This window comes from Schistocerca serialis, chromosome 2 (assembly GCF_023864345.2).
Source record: "Schistocerca serialis cubense isolate TAMUIC-IGC-003099 chromosome 2, iqSchSeri2.2, whole genome shotgun sequence".
Taxonomy (NCBI): domain Eukaryota; kingdom Metazoa; phylum Arthropoda; class Insecta; order Orthoptera; family Acrididae; genus Schistocerca; species Schistocerca serialis.
Genome location: NC_064639.1, coordinates 891,599,066 through 891,620,017, shown reverse-complemented (window position 1 = coordinate 891,620,017; position 20,952 = coordinate 891,599,066). Strand labels below are relative to the sequence as shown.

General features: G+C 39.6%; 1 protein-coding gene across 1 annotated transcript in view; it reads right to left on the bottom strand.

Moving 5' to 3' along the window:
• LOC126456501 (dynein beta chain, ciliary-like) overlaps positions 1-20,952 on the bottom strand; it is a 186,722-nt gene that overhangs the window by 90,089 nt on the left and 75,681 nt on the right. Inside the window, exons 7-8 of the mRNA XM_050092251.1 lie at positions 17,302-17,513; positions 1,480-1,577 (exon numbers count right to left, since the gene is read on the bottom strand). Coding sequence (XP_049948208.1) covers positions 1,480-1,577; positions 17,302-17,513 — 310 coding nt within the window. The remainder of the gene's footprint in view (positions 1-1,479; positions 1,578-17,301; positions 17,514-20,952) is intronic.

Here is a 20,952-nt window from a genome sequence, read left to right as displayed (position 1 = left end):
ACCTCATTTAATTTAAGTGGATAGATAAAAATGATTTATACGATAACCTCTGTATCATATATTTTGCTGATGGTCAGTCAATTCTGAAATATGGGGAAACTGTGGAGCAAGTCTGAAATAATTTAGATTACAGGGAAAGATTATTAGATTAACGGAATTGGTAGACCAAAGATTATCGTGTAGGCAACTATTTAGGAACAATAAAATATACCACTTGCATGTATATAAGAAAATTTAATTATTATAAATAAAAATTAAATACTACCAGTTCCTCCATCACCCATAACAAATCTATACACAGCTACTAGAAAAGACAAATAAATAATGTAAGTGCACAACAGCTAAATTAGCACTATTACGGAAAGGTCTAATCCAGTCCATCATTATAATGTATAATGCATTAACACTTTGTAGACCAAGACCGAGCATAGCAAGGGCCAAAACTTTGTATTAAAAAGGATGTACCTGAATATAGGTTGGGCTGAGTTTTTTCTCGACACGAGAGCCATCTACTGTTTGAAACTGGACTTATTACATATGAGAACATTGTACAGATATCTCGCTACCTGCCCACTGACTGGTGCTATCTTGTGTTGTGAATTTCTAGAATTATTTTGAAAGAAACATTAGCAAGCAAACGTAACAGTTGCTGTCACGAATGGCTGAGCCAATATGATCGTACTGACATAGTTTTGTGCATGTACTCATTTGGTTACACAGTTTGCTGTAATTTCTGATACAAATACATCATGTCTTTGAGTGGGCGAGAAGAAAATTTGGAAGCTCAAGAGGAAGAGTTTTCTTTTTCAAGGACAAGTATACTTCCTGTCCTCATTATTTTTAAATCTGTAACCTACGAAAGACTTAAACTAAAGATGAAAAATAAACGTTGCAGCTTGATTCTTTTTTTAGTATCTATTACTCTTACAGATGCATCAGTTACATACATAGCAGCTAACATTTTAAATAATAACATAAACTGTCTGTTTCATAGGCCTGATATTCTTCTATCTGGCTGGTCTCAACAGTATTACCCATATCCATAAAAAATAGCGTTTTGCAGAAACCATTTCAAATCAAGCAGGAAGGTTTACTTAGTCAAGCACTGCTTCTATGCACTATTTCTATACAAAAACAGAGTATCTATCAAAACAAAACTGCATCACCAATTATGATTGTATTTGTAAAGTGTACAGAGTAAAAAAATTTGTTTGCGAAAAATGACGCGTTTAAAAATTTCAGAAAATGTGTATAGTAATTAACGAACGGTACAATACCTTTTTCACATTTTGCAGTCCTAGATTCACAGAACCAATCAATAAATAAATTACAGTTAATAGGTGTAAGTTTCATGACAAGATACAGAGACAAGAGAGAGTGAGAGAGAGAGAGAGAGTCTACATTGCATAAAAGCAGTACAACCAACTCAATTTATTTATCAGTTTCTGAGAAACAATCTTCATATGAAGCAATACTTACTGAAAAAGTTCAAGTGTATCGATACACTTCAGAATCTTGTCATATGACTCTTCAACTTCTGCTTGGAAAATGGTAGATTGATCTAGGTATTTAATTGCCTGAAAATATACAAAATTTACAGCTTGTCATCATTCAGCCTTTATATCACATACATGTAATGACTAGAACAGCTACATACTTCTAAAGAGGTGCATCAGTAATAAGTACTTTCAAATCAATCATCTGCAGCATGGAGGAAATTATGATGATAAGGAAATAACTGAAGCAACAACTCATTTAGTTTTTCAATGAAGTGGTGCTGCAACCAGATTCAATTCATTTCACAATAATACAATAATATTTTGTAAGAATTTTGGTGGTTTCTGTAGTTTAAAACATTTACACAATCTTGAGCCAATGAGACTAAAATATAGAGCTTCAACTTCACTCTGAAATAGACCGGCAATATCCAAAATATAAAGTCATAGTTGCCAAATTACAGAATTGCAGGATGAACACAACAAGAATCCTCTCCATAATGCTTTTAAAAAAACACAGCAAGTACTCCACAATCTAAAATCATGCACTTGAATTTGTTCACAATGCTGTTTTACTCAATCTTAATTCTCAGATTTTTGTTTGGTCAGAACAATTTTAAAAAGTATGTAACACTTCACACTAATTACAAAATATTTCTGCAGTGTTTACAACATGTTTCACAAACAGCACAATGATTTTGTGTTGTGTTTCAACTGAGGATAATTTCTAGTCTCCTTAGCTAGTCAGCCTGAAAGTCAGTCTCTTTTCCCATGAACATACAATATTTCTGCAGTGTTTACAACATGTTTCACAAACAGCACAATGATTTTGTGTTGTGTTTCAACTGAGGATAATTTCTAGTCTCCTTAGCTAGACAGCCTGAAAGTCAGTCTCTTTTCCCATGAACAACATTACTGCCTATGATATTTCCTTTCTGATGTAACAAATGACTTTTCAAAACTAATGTGATAGAGTTTCTGAGTCTATGATATATTAAAAATAAAGGTTACAACATTCGTGCACAAAATTTAAAACAAGCCACATCATCTGCATACTCAATCTTCTTGAAGTAAATAGCTGGTATGCCACGGACATACAAATTTAACAGAATGGGAGCCTCTCTCCATTCAGTATTTTCTATGTAGAAAAATTTTATTGTGATAAATATAGCGATTAAAAAAGTAGATAAATAGATGTGGAGCAGAGTGTTAAATCACTGCAACATACAAGTTAAAAGAGAGATAACTTACATAAAAATATTTGGAAGCATCAGAGCAGTAACACTCAACATTCAGATTACAAAACATAATGAATTTCTGGAAGTCAATATGTGAAAGATCGAGCAATAACTACAAAAAACACGTTAGGAATATTGCAACTTGGTCCCCGTAGTAATTTCTTTCTAAAGCATTGGGCTTACCATAAGATATAAGCATAAGTATATGAAGAATTATATATAAAAAAACAAAGATGAGGTGACTTACCGAACGAAAGCGCTGGCAGGTCGATAGACACACAAACAAACACAAACATACACACAAAATTCAAGCTTTCGCAACAAACTGTTGCCTTATCAGGAAATAGAGAAGGAGAGGGAAAGACGAAAGGAAGTGGGTTTTAAGGGAGAGGGTAAGGAGTCATTCCAATGTGTGTCTATCGACCTGCCAGCGCTTTCGCTCGGTAAGTCACCTCATCTTTGTTTTTTTATATATAATTTTTCCCACGTGGAATGTTTCCCTCTATTATATAAGTATATGAAGACATACACAATTTGTGAACAGTTACATAGTCATAAGGGCCTCTCTGATTATGATGTGACACAATCATAATTCATACATGAATTAGTCCAAATACGAAGACAAAAATCAAGAACAAAACACAGATGCACAGCTCCTGACCGGTGTTAAAAAACTGCCCTACTGTCATATGACAGTTCGTAATATTAAGAAGACAAATGAAATTAACACCTATCCATACACAATGAGATGAATAAGAATGACTAAGAATGTCAAATCAAAACGAAGACACAAATCTGTCACAAAAATAAATTACAAATCCAGTTATCAGGAAGATTCATAATGGTTGGATCCCAATGGGTATAAGGATGTCATGTAAGACTAATAGGTTACTCACTCTATGGACAAAGCACAACTACAGATGATCTGAATTTTCACAGTTGTTCCTGTATAGGAAAGTACTTCATAAAGTAGTATCTAAGGCAACAGAACTAACAAATAAAGCCAACATAAATGATCCAAATAAAAAATATAAAGCCATTTTTCATACTGTAAGAAAAATTTTACAAACTGATGTCTACATCTAGGAGGTCTGCTTAAAAAGTTCCAGAACATTTGTAATTTCGCACCAATCATGTGTTGGAGCAAAATGCCGTTGGCATCCATACACACACCTGTATTTAATGTTTAACTGCCAGAAGTTTCATTTTTGTATGTCTGTTAGTTATTGTTCAGTGTTGTACTGAGACGAACGCTGTGACACACAGTTTGCAAATTTCGAGATGGCAGAGTTAGCGGAGCATTACATTTTGCATGAAACTCAAGAAAACCTTTACAGAGATACACCCAATGCTGCAGGAAGCTTACAGTAACGACTGCTTAAACCATACTCGGTGTTACAAATGGTTCACGCAGTTCAAAAATGGCCAGCTGAAGATGACCTTCATTCAAGACATCCTTCAACATCTACTGACGATGCTTATGTCAGGAACATCAACGAAACTGTGCATGCCAATCAAAGACTGACTGTCTGAGAGATGGCAGAAGAATGTAACACTTCACTTGGATCATGTCATGAAATACTGACACAGCATCTAGGAATGCATCATGTCGCTGCTACGTTCGTTCCGTAGCTCATGAGTCGAGACCAGAAAGACCTTAAGAGAATCATAACTGGTGATAAGACAGTAACGATGTTGAGGCCACGAGTCAATCTTCACAATGGGTTGAGAAACGTACTCCAAGACCAAAAAAGATTGTCAGGTCATGTCAAATGTCAAAGCCAAGGTGATAGTTTTCTTTGACTTTGAAGGATTCGTTCATCATGATTTTCTGCCACAGGGAGAAACTGTTAATCAATGGTACTATCAGGACATGTTGCAACACCTGCGAAAAAATGTGAGAAGGAAATGGTCTTAAATGTGCTGAGACAATTCATGGCTCTTGTATAATGATAGTGCACTCGCACATTCGTCCCTGTTGGTGCACAACTATTACACAGAAAACGAAATCACTGTTTTGCCTCATCCTCCGTACTCTACAGACCAGGTCTCTACAGACATTTTTTTACTTCCAAAGTTGAAGACTCCATTGAAAGGACGAAGATGTGCAACAATAGATGAGATAAAAGAAAATTCAAAGACAGCGCTTTGCGCGATCCAGCAAAAGGTGTACCAAGACTGCTTCCAGAAGCAGAAACAGCATTGGGAGTGGTGTATCAATTGTGGAGGAGAATATTTCAAAGGAGACCATGAACAATACGGAAACGGTAAGCACAGAAAAATTTTGTGGACAAAGTTCCAGAATTTTTAAACAGATCTCATACATCTACAACATATTCCCCAGGCCACAGTATGGTGCACAATAGAGGGTACCTCATTTCCTTTCGTGTTCCACTCACAAACAGAGCAAAGGAAAAACATCTATCTATATGCCTCTGCACGAACCCTAATTTATCTTATCTTCATAGAACTTAAGCAAAATGTACGTTGGTGGCAACAGAATTGTTCTGTAATCAGTTTCAAATGCTGGTCCTTTAAATTGTCTCAGTAGTGTTTCATGAAAAGAACATCATCTTACCACAAGGATTCCCATTTCAGTACATGAAGCAGTTCCTTAATATTCGTGTGTTGATTGAACATACCGTTGACATATCTAGCAATTGTTTCAAAGTATTCCTTATATTTAGTCTGGTGGGGTGCCAAACACTCAACCACTACTCAAGCATTGGTTGCATTAGTGTGTTATATGCAGGTTGCTCTAGTGTTTTATATGCAGTCTCCTTTAAATGTGAACTACAATTTCCCATCTTCTCTACTGCATCTTTATATGAAAAGGATAGTTGCTACTCACCATATAGCGGAGATGCTGAGTCGCAGATAGGCACAACAAAAAGAACATACGACTGGAGTCTCAGGCAACTGTAGCCACACTATGAGCAGCAGCACCAGTTGCCTGAGACTGCAGTCATGTATGTGAGTAGTGTTTATGTGTGTGTGTGTGTGTGTGTGTGTGTGTGTGTGTCGTCCATTTCTGACATAGGCCTTACCGACCAAAAGCTTCATTTGTGACAGTCTTTCTGTTGTGCCAACCTGCAACTCTGCATCTCCACTGTATGGTGAGTGGCAACTTTCCTTTTCATAATATTGTTACATTCCATCCTGGATTTTCCTTTGTTTGCATCTTTAAATGCTCATTCCATTTCATATTGCTATACCACATTACACCTAGATATTTAGTCGACATGAGTGTGTCAAGTAGCACAGAACTAATGCTATATTCAAACATTACAGGTTTGTTTTTCCTATTCATTTAAATAAACTTATATTTTTCTACATTTAGAGTAAGACACCTTTCATCAGACCAACCAGAAATTTTGTCTATGTCACTTTGTATCCCTCTACAGTCATGCAATGATGACATCTTCCCGCAAAACAACAGTGGCATTAGCAAACAGCCCACAGATTGCATCTCACCCTGTCCAGAGAATAAGAGCACTCCTGTCTCATTCCCCTGGTACACTCCTGATGATCCCTTGTCTCTGATGAACACTTGCCACTGAGAACATACTAGGATCTATTATTTAAGAAGTCTTTGAGCCACTCACATATCTGGGAATCGATTCTGTATGCTTGGACGTTCATTAACAATCTGCAATGGGGCACTGTGGTGTCAAACACTTTACAGAAATCTAGAAATATAGAATCTACTTGTTGTCTTTCACCCATAGTTCACTGGATACCATGTGAGGAAAGGGCAAGCTGAGTTTCAGACAAGCAACACTTTCCAAATTCGTGCTGATTCATGAGCAGAAACTTTTTCTTTTCACGGAAATTTATTATATTCAGACTCAGAATATGTTCAGGAATTCTGCAGCAAACCAATGTTAAGGGTATTGGTCCTTAATTTTGCAGATCCATTCTTTTAGCCATCTTATGAGGTCATTTAAAACATCCTGCACACAGTGCACAAGTCACCGTTATGGTGGCACGATCAAGCTGAAATTCATGTCAGTTGTAAGCAAGATTTTAGTTGAGATTGTCATATATTTGTTTGTTAATTCATGTCTCTGTGTAGTGAGTAATTCAGATTTAAAACAGATGCTGAAACCAAGTTAGGTCACCTTACACTTGCTGACCAGCATTCCTACATCAAAATTTAATCTCTAGGTTGAAACAACCCGAGAAGTGTGTGGCAATAGTGTAGTGGATTGTAGCACAGTGTCATAGTTGTTTGCTCATTCTGTGAAGGCAAGGCAAGGAATGAGACGAACCCAAGAAGCGGAAGGCCATTAACTACAATAGACTACATCTTTCAGGTTATTGTTAATCAAAAGGAATGAGAAGAACCCAAGAAGTGGAAGGCCATTACCTACAATAATCTACACCTTTCAGGTTTTGTTAGTGAAATTTTGAGAGAGGATCAACAAAAACAACATGTGAGGAAATCGCGTATAAGATCAGAATGTCTGTCACTTCAGTTTACAGAATCATAACTGAAATGTTAAAGATCAGAAAAGTTGCTGCCAGAAGGGTTCTGCACGCTCTGAGTGAGGAGCAAAAACATGCAGGACTGTATATTGCCCCATCAGTGAGAAATAATGGACAAATATGGATGGGAAATACTTCCTCACCCACCATAAAGCACTGATATGAGCCCACCAGACTTTCATTTGTTTCCCAAACTGAAGGAACAACCCTGTGGAAAACGTTTTGATACAATTGATGGAGCTTCCAGTGAGGTGACCTGAGTAATCAGACAGCTCACCAATGAAGGTGCCCTATCTGGAATACAGTAGTTGGCGAAACATTGGGAAGCTGTTATAAGCAAGAATGAGGATTATTTGGAGGCTTGTAAAGGTATTTTGCAAAATAAATTACTTTTTTCAATTCCATCTTACCTGTACAGTGTGGAGAACTTCTAAAATGGCCCTGGTATATACAGGAATCACTTGCACTTTTTTCCTGTCTCTTAAGACTTTGTGCTGAGTGAGAGATTCGTGATAAATGCAAGATAACTTAGCTGCCAATGCTATAGAGTTGTTGTTGTTGTGGTCTTCAGTCCTGAGACTGGTTTGATGCAGCTCTCCATGCTACTCTATCCTGTGCAAGCTTCTTCATCTCCCAGTACCTACTGCAGCCTACATCCTTCTGAATCTGCTTAGTGTATTCATCTCTTGGTCTCCCTCTACGATTTTTACCCTCCACGTTGCCCTCCAATACTAAATTGGTGATCCCTTGATGCCTCAGAACATGTCCTACCAACCGATCCCTTCTTCTGGTCAAGTTGTGCCACAAACTTCTCTTCTCCCCAATCCTATTCAATACTTCCTCATTAGTTATGTGATCTACCCATCTAATCTTCAGCATTCTTCTGTAGCACCACATTTCGAAAGCTTCTATTCTCTTCTTGTCCAAACTATTTATCGTCCATGTTTCACTTCCATACATGGCTACACTCCATACGAATACTTTCAGAAATGACTTCCTGACACTTAAATCAATACTGGATGTTAACAAATTTCTCTTCTTCAGAAACGCTTTCCTTGCCATTGCCAGCCTACATTTTATATCCTCTCTACTTCGACCATCATCAGTTATTTTGCTCCCCAAATAGCAAAACTCCTTTACTACTTTAAGTGCCTCATTTCCTAATCTAATTCCCTCAGCATCACCCGACTTAATTAGACTACATTCCATTATCCTTGTTTTGCTTTTGTTGATGTTCATCTTATATCCTCCTTTCAAGACACTGTCCATTCCATTCAACTGCTCTTCCAAGTCCTTTGCTGTCTCTGACAGAATTACAATGTCATCGGCGAACCTCAAAGTTTTTATTTCTTCTCCATGAATTTTAATACCTACCCCGAATTTTTCTTTTGTTTCCTTTACTGCTTGCTCAATATACAGATTGAACAACATCGGGGAGAGGCTACAACCCTGTCTTACTCCCTTCCCAACCACTGCTTCCCTTTCATGTCCCTCGACTCTTATAACTGCCATCTGGTTTCTGTACAAATTGTAAATAGCCTTTCGCTCCCTGTATTTTACCCCTGCCACCTTTAGAATTTGAAAGAGAGTATTCCAGTCAACATTGTCAAAAGCTTTCTCTAAGTCTACAAATGCTAGAAACGTAGGTTTGCCTTTCCTTAATCTTTCTTCTAAGATAAGTCGTAAGGTCAGTATTGCCTCACGTGTTCCAGTGTTTCTACGGAATCCAAACTGATCTTCCCCGAGGTTGGCTTCTACTAGTTTTTCCATTCGTCTGTAAAGAATTCGTGTTAGTATTTTGCAGCTGTGACTTATTAAGCTGATAGTTCGGTAATTTTCACATCTGTCAACACCTGCTTTCTTCGGGATTGGAATTATTATATTCTTCTTGAAGTCTGAGGGTATTTCGCCTGTTTCATACATCTTTCTCACCAGATGGTAGAGTTTTGTCAGGACTGGCTCTCCCACGGCCGTCAGTAGTTCCAATGGAATATTGTCTACTCCGGGGGCCTTGTTTCGACTCAGGTCTTTCAGTGCTCTGTCAAACTCTTCACGCAGTATCGTATCTCCCATTTCATCTTCATCTACATCCTCTTCCATTTCCATAATATTGTCCTCAAGTACATCGCCCTTGTATAGACCCTCTATATACTCCTTCCACCTTTCTGCTTTCCCTTCTTTGCTTAGAACTGGGTTTCCATCTGAGCTCTTGATATTCATACAAGTCGTTCTCTGATCTCCAAAGGTCTCTTTAATTTTCCTGTAGGCGGTATCTATCTTACCCCTAGTGAGATAGGCCTCTACATCCTTACATTTGTCCTCTAGCCATCCCTACTTAGCCATTTTGCACTTCCTGTCGATCTCATTTTTGAGACATTTGTATTCCTTTTTGCCTGTTTCACTTACTGCATTTTTATATTTTCTCCTTTCATCAATTAAATTCAATATTTCTTCTGTTACCCAAGGATTTCTACTAGCCCTCGTCTTTTTACCTACTTGATCCTCTGCTGCCTTCACTACTTCATCCCTCAAAGCTACCCATTCTTCTTCTACTGTATTTATTTCCCCCATTCCTGTCAATTGCTCCCTTATGCTCTCCCTGAATCTCTGTACAACCTCTGGTTCTTTCAGTTTATCCAGGTCCCATCTCCTTAAATTCCCACCTTTTTGCAGTTTCTTCAGTTTTAATCTACAGGTCATAACCAATAGATTGTGGTCAGAGTCCACATCTGCCCCTGGAAATGTCTTACAATTTAAAACCTGGTTCCTAAATCTCTGTCTTACCATTATATAATCTATCTGATACCTTTTAGTATCTCCAGGGTTCTTCCATGTATACAACCTTCTTTCATGATTCTTAAACCAAGTTTTAGTTATGATTAAGTTATGCTCTGTGCAAAATTCTACCAGGCGGCTTCCTCTTTCATTTCTGTCCCCCAATCCATATTCACCTACTATGTTTCCTTCTCTCCCTTTTCCTACACTCGAATTCCAGTCACCCATGACTATTAAATTTTCGTCTCCCTTCACAATCTGAATAATTTCTTTTATTTCATCATACATTCCTTCAATTTCTTCGTCATCTGCAGAGCTAGTTGGCATATAAACTTGTACTACTGTAGTAGGTGTGGGCTTCGTATCTATCTTGGCCACAATAATGCGTTCACTATGCTGTTTGTAGTAGCTTACCCGCATTCCTATTTTCCTATTCATTATTAAACCTACTCCTGCATTACCCCTATTTGATTTTGTGTTTATAACCCTGTAGTCACCTGACCAGAAGTCTTGTTCCTCTTGCCACCGAACTTCACTAATTCCCACTATATCTAACTTCAACCTATCCATTTCCCTTTTTAAATTTTCTAACCTACCTGCCCGATTAAGGGATCTGACATTCCACGCTCCGATCCGTAGAACGCCAGTTTTCTTTCTCCTGATAACGACATCCTCTTGAGTAGTCCCCGCCCGGAGATCCGAATGGGGGACTATTTTACCTCCGGAATATTTTACCCAAGAGGACGCCATCATCATGTAATCATACAGTAAAGCTGCATGCCCTCGGGAAAAATTACGGCTGTAGTTTCCCCTTGCTTTCAGCCGTTCGCAGTACCAGCACAGCAAGGCCGTTTTGGTTATTGTTACAAGGCCAGATCAGTCAATCATCCAGACTGTTGCCCTTGCAACTACTGAAAAGGCTGCTGCCCCTCTTCAGGAACCACACGTTTGTCTGGCCTCTCAACAGATACCCCTCCGTTGTGGTTGCACCTACGGTACGGCTATCTGTATCGCTGAGGCACGCAAGCCTCCCCACCAACGGCAAGGTCCATGGTTCATGGGGGGGGATGCTATAGAGTACTATATGCTAGATGCTAGATGCTAGATGCTAGATGCTAGATGCTAGATGCTAGATGCTATAGAGTACACTCTGCAAAACCAAACTGGGATTGGTGATTTATTTGTTTTCAACTCTTTCAGTTGCTTCTCTATCCCAAAGATGTCTATTAATATGTCCTTCACATGAAAGTCTGTGTGATGGTCAAATGACAGTATGCTGTACAATCCTTCTGCGTGAATGATTTCTTATGCGCAAAATATAAAACTCCAGTTTTCCTTTTCTATTGCCCTATCACACTGATCAATCAGTGAATGGATACAAACATTAGACACAATTACCAATTTTACCTACACCCAGAATTTTCTCAGAATATCAGCAAGATCTTTTCCTTACGTATGAGAGGGGCAGTTGTGCACACTGCACATTGATCTTTTTACAGGTGAATCAATTCTATTAACTTTTGGCTATTGTCAACACCGTATTATCTTTTAGCCAGAGAATACAACTGTTACTGCTTTCACATTTTCCAAATATTGTTATTAATCCACGGTGGATCTTTTCTGTTCTTGATACACTTACTGGGCACAAACTTCTGAGTGCGATATACAGTCAGTATAAACTCTGCCCACAATTCCTCTACGTCCAACATATTGAAACTAAATGATGTTCATTCATTGTCTAAGTTGGATTCTAACAACTACTTATGTACTCTTTCTACGAAAAATACTCTGTTAGCCTTCTTGACGCATGTATTAACTTTAGTAAATATTGTCACTTAGGTGACATCATGATCACTAATCTATCTCTATGCTGACACTGCCGATGAGCTCAGGTCTGTCTGTAGGTACAAGACCTAAAACATTTCCATTGCTTACGGTCCATCAAACTAGCTGCTCAAGACAGTTCTCAGAAAACATGTTTAGGACTTCACACAACTGCCTGTCCATAGCACCTGCAATACTTCACACAACTGCCTGTCCATAGCACCTGCAATGAATCCATAGATGTCCCAGTATAACACTGCATGATTGGAGTATTTCTGTGCTACTGGTGTAGCATGTCAGGCAAAGGTCCCAAGTTCGAGTCTCAGTCCGGCACACAGTTTTAATCTGCCAGGAAGTTTTATTCTTTGAATGTTTTTAAAACTGTCACAAAGGAATCATGTACCCAGTAAAAACATCTAATAATTAAGTTGAGTTCACCTCGACCTGTTACTCACGTCCAGATAACTTCATGCCAACGGCCTTGCCACAGTGGTAACACCAGTTCCCGTCAGATCACCAAAGTTAAATGCTGTTTGGCTGGGCTAGCACTTGGATAGCTGACCATCTGGTTTGTCAAATGCTCTTGGAAAGTGGGGTGCACTCAACCCTTGTGAGACAAACTGAGGAGCTACTTGATTGAGAATTAGCGGCTCCGGTCTCAGAAACTGACATACAGCCGGGAGAGCAGTGTGCTGAACACATGCCCCTCCATATCTGCATCCAGTGACACCTGTGACCTGAGGATGACATGGCAGCCGGTCAGTACTGTTGGGCCTTCATTGGCCTGTTTGAGAGGAGTTTAGTTTAGTTCAGATAACTTCACACACAGTCTCAGTTTCAACCATGACAGATACATTATTTTTGCTAGACTGCAATGAACACTTCTCCTCCTGCAGCACCTTATCTGTGTTTTCAATATACGTTCCATGCCTTGCTAAATATTTCGGAGCTTTCTACTTTGTGTTTCAGCCAGCTCTAGGCTCTCAGAAAAATTTGAGCATGACTACTTTCCTGGACAGTAGTAAACCAGGAACTTCATTAAATACTAAGACAACTGACAGTTAATATTTTGACAGTCAAACTGTTTTTACTTTCTATATGGTCTAATTTCCCTCTCTGTGTGTCAACTGCCGAATGTTCATCAGAGGACCTCAAACTAACGCCTAACCTAAAAAGAAACCATGTGCACTCCACAAGTACTCTGCTACCTGAGTAACTGCTGCCTTTGTGTAGTGAACACCTGACCTATCAAGGTGAGGTCTAGAATTCTCCATCCCATAATGCAGGTCCACAGATCTGCAGCCGAGATCGTTCAACGGAGCCTTTGGTTGAGACCTTCTCCTCAGCTCCAAAGCAAATGACCCCCGTCATCTCTGAGTACATTGGTGTAAACTGTGCACTCGGCTTGCACCCTGCCAGTGAAGTCAGCTGTATTCACCATTTCCACCAGTCATTCATACAAAGTGAGGATGGCCTCAGTGTCCAAGCGACAAATCCCGTTTGTGCTGTTGTTAGCCACAACTTGAAAATGACTGCACCCTGCATCCTCAACAGCAGCATACAGGCCCTGGTCCACATTTCAGATGCATTCCCGTCTCCATGTACCTTCTCAGACCCTACTGAAGGAGCAGCCACCTGTCCACTCACCAGGTAAATGGGTGAGGTCAGACTGCCAGCTCCTACATCGACTCACAGTTTCATGCAACACAACTGTGTCACACTTTTCCGATGTAATAATGGCTTCAGCAGTTCTCAAGCATTGCATTCGATGATGCTGTGAAAGCTGCATGATATTTTAATGAGACAGCTGCTCATCATCTTCAGGTGCTCACTGACATGTTGCTGCAGTGACTCACCATGTGCTGGCTCCCTAGAAAAGTGCAGGAACCAAGGGGTGGAATTATAACATCATCGTAGACAAATTGTATGGGTTGACGATGTACAATGGGGGTTCCAAGGGGTGGAACTATAACATCATCGTAGACAAATTGCATGGGTTGACAATGTACAATGCCCTCTGCTAGAGGAACAGTTCAGGTTTTTGCATGGATGTGTGTTGGTGGCCACTTTCAGTGTCCCAACTCCAATTCCCTTCCTGTGTTGACTTCCTGAATTCGTTCTTCTGTTGCCGACGATGCCTTAGTACCGCCAATGTTGGTTCCCATGCCTTGCTAAGTTGAAATTCCGTGTCTTTATTAATCATGTCATTACTTACACATACTTCGGCTGCATCTGTAATGGTGGAGTCCCAGTACGTGGAGGCAGACGGAAGGATCTTCGTCTCTCCTTAGTTCACACAATGTCTGGTATCAAGACAGTGTTCAGCAACAGCAGACTTTTTTGGCTGGCCATTCTTAGTGTGATGTATATGTTCAGTATATCTATCTTTAACAGTGCGACATGTCTGGCCAATGTAGAATATCCCGCACTGGCTCAGAATTTTATACATCCATCTTCTCCTTATAACTAGGTTGTTTTTCACAGAACCTAGCAACATTTTTACTTGCATTATTAGAAAAAAAAGACACATTTTATTTGATGTTTCTTGAACAGCCTGTTGATCTTAATTACCAAGCAAAACATCTGGCTTCCCTCTTTGAGTCCTTTGGTACAAAAATGCGAGCATAATTTTTGAAACTCAGAAGATTTTACACAGCGACTGAAGAGTTTGTGTCTCGAACCAGCTGAAGTATTTGAGAGTTTCAGTGTGGTCTCTTTCTTCACATGAGTATATCTGGTGGATTCACTACAACTTTTAGAAGCTAATCTGGAGGGTAAAATCTTACATTTATTCAAACATGTGCTTATCTTGACTTACTTTTCATTTAATGAATAATATTTTCAGTAATCTGATGGGATTTCTATAGGTAGCCCTTTGTCTCCCAAAGTAGCATATCTTTTTACGGAATACTTCGAAGAAAAAGCACTTCAGTCAGTGGTTTTGAAACCTAAATGTTTCTGGAGCAAAGTGGATCACGCATTTGTAGTATGGATACATGGGGCAGCAACACTTCCTGCTTTTCTGGAACACCATAAATCCTTCCATCCAAGCATCTTCCACATGGAAGTGAAGAAAATGGGGATCTCATATTCTTAGATGTCTTTGTCCGCAGAAAAGAAACCGGTTCATTGGGTCCCAATGTGTTTCATATACCAGCTTACACTGACCTATATCTACTTGTACAGGCTATGAGCTATGAGCTGCTGTCATCCGTCCCAATGCAGTAGTGTATTACGGACTCTTGTTCATGAAGCTAGAGTTATCTCATATCCAGAGAGCTTGTTAGCAGAGCTATGTGTTTGTACAAAATGGATACTCCAACAAACAGATTCAAAATGCATTTCAACCTGCATACAATAAACCTCAAGAACAGCCAGAAGAAATGGAGAACTCCACGAGGATGGTTTTTTGAGCCTCTGTTGATTGCATGTCCTTTAAGATCAGAGCGGGATGTTAAAGCAACATCAAATAAAATATGCCTTCTGCCCTCCAGGGTGAGTGGAAATGATGCTAGGTCGTGTTAAAAACAATGTAGGTCCAAGGGAACAAAGGATATATAAAATCCTGTACCAGTGTCAGAAATCATACATTGGTCACATGTGTCACATTATTAGAGATAGATCCACTAAACACAGACATCACACCAGACTGGTTCAGCCAGAAAAGTCTGCTGTTGCTGAACACTGTCTTGAAACGAGACTAGCATGAACTATGAAGAGACAAAGATCCTTTCATCTGTCACCATACACTGGAACTCCATCATTAAAGAAGCAGTCACGATACGTATAAGTAACGACCTGATTAACAGAGACACAGGATTTCAACTTAGCAAGGCATGGGAACCTGCACTAGAGATACTAATGCACTGTCAGCCACAGACAAATGAATCAAACAAGCCAACACAGACAGGGAATTAGAGTCCAGACACTTAAAGTGGGCACCTACAAACTGCCCATACATGTGCTGGGCTGCATCTTGGGCCGGTGCTTTTCCCACATCGCACATGTAAAGACCTGGCCCATTTCCCTAGCAGGGGGCATTGGATGTCACCAGCATCTATGATTTGTCTACAATGATGTTACAGTCCCACCCCCTGCCAGCTACACTTTTCTAGCAAACACATATATTGGTGAGCCACTGCAGAAAAACATCAGTAAGCATCTGAAGACAACAAGCAGTTGTCTTGTTGAAACATTGTGCAGCTTTCACAACATTATTCAATGTGATGCCCCTGAATCACTGAAGCAAAAAACATCAGAATCTCTCCAATGTAATTGTCAACAAATAATAGACGCTGAACACATTTGCCTTATACTTAACAAACCTTTTTTGGTATAGCAAGCAGTGTTTCAGTTTTTCCACTCTCTGCCAACAATCTTTCCCTACAGAGTGTATAAGATTTGAGAAATCAGTTTGTCTAACACCTGCACCTTTGAAGGAGGTTCTCCTAAGTATTAAGAATATGGGAAATTCCCTGTTATCTGGCTTTGATGGTTTACCTAGATATGTAATAAAACAGGTTGATGATTAAATAATGCAACCACTTTGTTACATAATCAGCTGTTCCATGAGCAGGGGCCTTTTTCCTCAGCCACTCAAAACTTTCAATATATTTCCTTCACACAATAACCGGGACAAGCACGAGGTCAAAAACTATCAACTGATTTATCTCCTCTCAAGTGACTCTACAATAATATAAAAAGTTGTATATTCTCAAGTAATGTCCTTTGTTGAAAGAAATTTCCTACTAAAAGGACAGCAGTTTGGTTTTTGAAAAAATAAACACATCAATGAGGCTCTCTTTTCATTTACTGGCTGATGATTCATGCACTTAATAAAAATTGCTATGCTTCTGAACTTTTTATTGTTTTAAAAAGGCATCAATCCAGTCAATCGCATTCTGCTCCTATGCAAAAACTAGATGCTTATGGTACAAAAGGAGTCTGTAATCAGTGGTTTTCAGTCATATCTATCAGAGGGCAACAGGTTCAAATACCAACACAATATTTACCTCTTGAAAAGGTTAGCTTATTTAGAAATTAAACACATCAACAACAACAAAAATCTATTGCTCTGCAGTGGTATGCGCACAGTTTTGAAACTTCCTGGCAGATCAAGAATGTGTACCCACTACGGGCACCACTATTGACCTGCCCTCAAGTTTCACTTCTGCCCATATCTCTCTCAAACTTCCCAAACTTCAAAGAAGCTATGATGCATACCTCGCTGTACTAGCACTCCTGGATGAAAGGAGTTTTAATCTGCCAGGAAGTTTCAAAACATTTTCAACTCTTAAAATTTGATACTTAACTTCCAGTCTCCCTTATTACTATACAAATGGACCTCTGAATGTAAGATAAGTTTTAATTGTACTTGTGCTGTAAGGCTGAACAGTATTAAAAGTAACAGAGCACAAAAATGTGATTAGCTTCAGGTAGGTCCACAACTGTCTTAATCTATTTGAAAATACAAAACCTACCTCTTGAATAAGCAGATTACATATTTCCTTTATAAGTACAGTAATTTTTGAATTGTTGCAGTAATATCGGCTGTTTGCCCACACGAGGCACACTGTATGCATAAGTGGCCACAAAATAGGTTGACATTCACAAAAGATGGTATTTTCTAACTGATCAAAATATTTTTGCAGTGGCTTCAAGTATATGACTATGTCACGTGCTTCTGCAACAGCTGGAAAAGAATATTGCAGTATAAAATACATTATGTTGAAAGTTTATCTTATGTATAAAATTTTGCATTTTGAATAAGTATGTTACTAATTTTATTTACCTAGGCCTGACCATTTTTTAAATATTTTGATATATAAATATTAAACATAATATTCTTCAAATACAAGATAGAATGGGAAAGATGTATAAAAGACATTCTGAAAAGTAGCATTATACAACAGGATGGTATCTCCTTCAAGAACACAAAGGTTTCTGGGATGGACTTGTCACAGAATCTATAGCAATATCTGTCCAGACTACTTCTGCACGTGTTCAGGCACCTCAAGGTGATAGCAAACAAATTATTAGTACTTATATGAATCTGAACAACAAACATTTATTAACATGTACAAGTTGAAGATGAGTAAGAACTTGTGACTTATGAACTGTAGCAAATTAACTCTAAGGACGATGAGCCTCTGACAAGCAAAGAATATCTCATTGTTATTCTCTTGGAGCCTCACTATACAAAACAACTACTGAAGCTGAAAAATAAGCACCTCTGTTGACTGGACCATGAACTCATTCTTAGCTACAAAACACAGTAGGCGACTAGTCCAGTAGCAGATACTGATGAATTCACTGGGTGGTGAAACTGTTTTGCCATATACAAGCTCCGCTAATGATTAGTCAAAGACTGTTTTGCAAGTACTGCAAAGGTCAAGTATGATCTTAGGTAATGCCATTGTCCAGCTTGTGGTGTGACACATGAATGCAGCCTTTACAGAATGCTACCTTAGTAAGACAATGCGATTATTTGCCAGACGGCAACTGGTTGATGCAGGTCATGCTCGGGGCCTGAAGATAACACATTTTGGTGTCAAAACTGGTGGCATGTTCTGAATAAACAAAGTTGGATTACAATAAGGCTGTTGGTTTTAATCATCATTATTCAATTACCTCATGTCCAGCTGCTGACCCACTGTCCTCAATGGATTATCATAGGCTTGTCCTGCAATTAGATGCAACTGCCACTGCCATCTGAGTACGTGCAACGTGAGGAGCATTTGTGTGCCTGCTTCCTAAATTTCTGTCGATAACAACAGATTCCCAAATTTTCACTGACACTAACACGTTATAGGTGACTGCTCTGTGCCATTTACAGCCCATGAGTTCCTTCTGGAATGAGCATGTGATTCTCTCCAGTAACATTCTCTATCCTTGCTGTAACTGTGTTGAGCCAGCAGTTAATCATTTGGCTAGTGAGTGTGTCTGAGAGGCAATCATAATCTGCTCATGTCACTGGCAACAAGGCACTGCTGCACAATGCCACTATGGTACTGACTGATTGCTACTGCTGGACCTGGATTTCATGGCTTCAAAAAAAAAAGAGTGACACATGTAAACGCTTATGGAAAAGGATTATATACATTTAATATGGTTTTTAAAAAAATAGAATATGACTATCAATAAGTTTATTTAGAAAATTCTTGTTGGTTTTTTTAATATACCATGAAATAAAAAATTCACTTCTGAATAAATTGTGAGTATAGTAATTGCTCTTTGCAATGTTTGAAACTATCACTTATGACAATATTATGAAAAGGACAGACTGCTACTCACCATGTAGCAGAGATCCTGAGTCACAGGTAGGTAGAACAAAAAGACTGGCAAACAAGTAAGCAATCAGCCAAAAAGTCCTTCATCAGAATTAGACAACATACACACAAACATGACCAAAGTCTCTGGGTGCTGAAGCCGGATGTGTGTATGTTGTATGATTCCAATGGAGACCTTTTATGGCTGAAAGCTTACTTGTTTGAAAGTCTTTTTGTTGTGCTTATGTGGAACTCAGCATGTCTGTCTTATGGTGAATAGCAATCTATCATTTTCATAATATTGTCATTATTCCATCCTGGATTTTCCATTGTTTGAAACTATCACTTATTTTTGAAATAGCTGTATGTGTCACGTCGATAGACACACAAACAAACACAAACACACACCAAATTCTAGCTTTCGCAACCAACGGTTGCTTCGTCAGGAAAGAAGGAAGGAGAGGGAAAGACGAAAGTATGTGGGTTTTAAGGGAGAGGGTAAGGAGTCATTCCAATCCCGGGAGCGGAAAGACTTACCTTAAGGGGAAAAAAGGACGGGTATACACTCGCACATACACACACACACATATCCATCCACACATATACAGGTATAAGCAGACATATTCAAAGGCAAAGAGTTTGGGCAGAGATGTCAGTCGAGGCGGAAGTAAAGAGGCAAAGATGTTGTTGAATGACAGGTGAGGTATGAGTGGCGGCAACTTGAAATTAGCGGAGATTGAGGCCTGGTGGATAACGGGAAGAAAGAATATATTGAAGAGCAAGTTCCCATCTCCGGAGTTCGGATAGCTTGGTGTTAGTGAGAAGTATCCAGATAACCCGGACCGTGTAACACTGTGCCAAGATGTGCTGGCCGTGCACCAAGGCATGTTTAGCCACAGGGTGATCCTCATTACCAACAAACACTGTCTGCCTGTGTCCATTCATGCGAATGGACAGTTTGTTGCTGGTCATTCCCACATAGAAAGCTTCACAGAGTAGGCAGGTCAGTTGGTAAATCACATGGGTGCTTTCACACGTGGCTCTGCCTTTGATCGTGTACACCCTCCGGGTTACAGGACTGGAATAGGTGGTGGTGGGAGGGTGCATGGGACAGGTTTTACACCGGGGGTGGTTACAAGGGTAGGAGCGAGAGGGTAGGGAAGGTGGTTTGGGGATTTCATAGGGATGAACTAAGAGGTTACGAAGGTTAGGTGGACGGTGGAAAGACACTCTTGGTGGAGTGGGGAGGATTTAATGAAGGATGGATCTCATTTCAGGGCAGGATTTGAGGAAGTCGTATCCCTGCTGGAGAGCCACATTCAGAGTCTGATCCAGTCCCGGAAAGTATCCTGTCACAAGTGGGGCACTTTTGTGGTTCTTCTGTGGGAGGTTCTGCGTTTGAGAGGATGAGGAAGTGGCTCTGGTTATTTGCTTCTGTACCATGTCGGGAGGGTAGTTGCGCGATGCGAAAGCTGTTGTCAGGTTGTTGGTGTAATGGTTCAGGGATTCCGGACTGGAGCAGATTCGTTTGCCACGAAGACATAGGCTGTAGGGAAGGGACCGTTTGATGTGGAATGGGTGGCAGCTGTCATAATGGAGGTACTATTGCTTGTTGGTGGGTTTGATGTGGACGGACATGTGAAGCTGACCATTGCACAGGTGGAGGTCAACGTCAAGGAAAGTGGCATAGGATTTGGAGTAGGACCAGGTGAATCTGATGGAACCAAAGGAGTTGAGGTTGGGGAGGAAATTCTGGAGTTCTTCTTCACTGTGAGTCCAGATCATGAAGATGTCATCAATAAATCTGTACCAAACTTCGGGTTGGCAGGCCTGGGTAACCAAGAAGACTTCCTCTAAGCGACA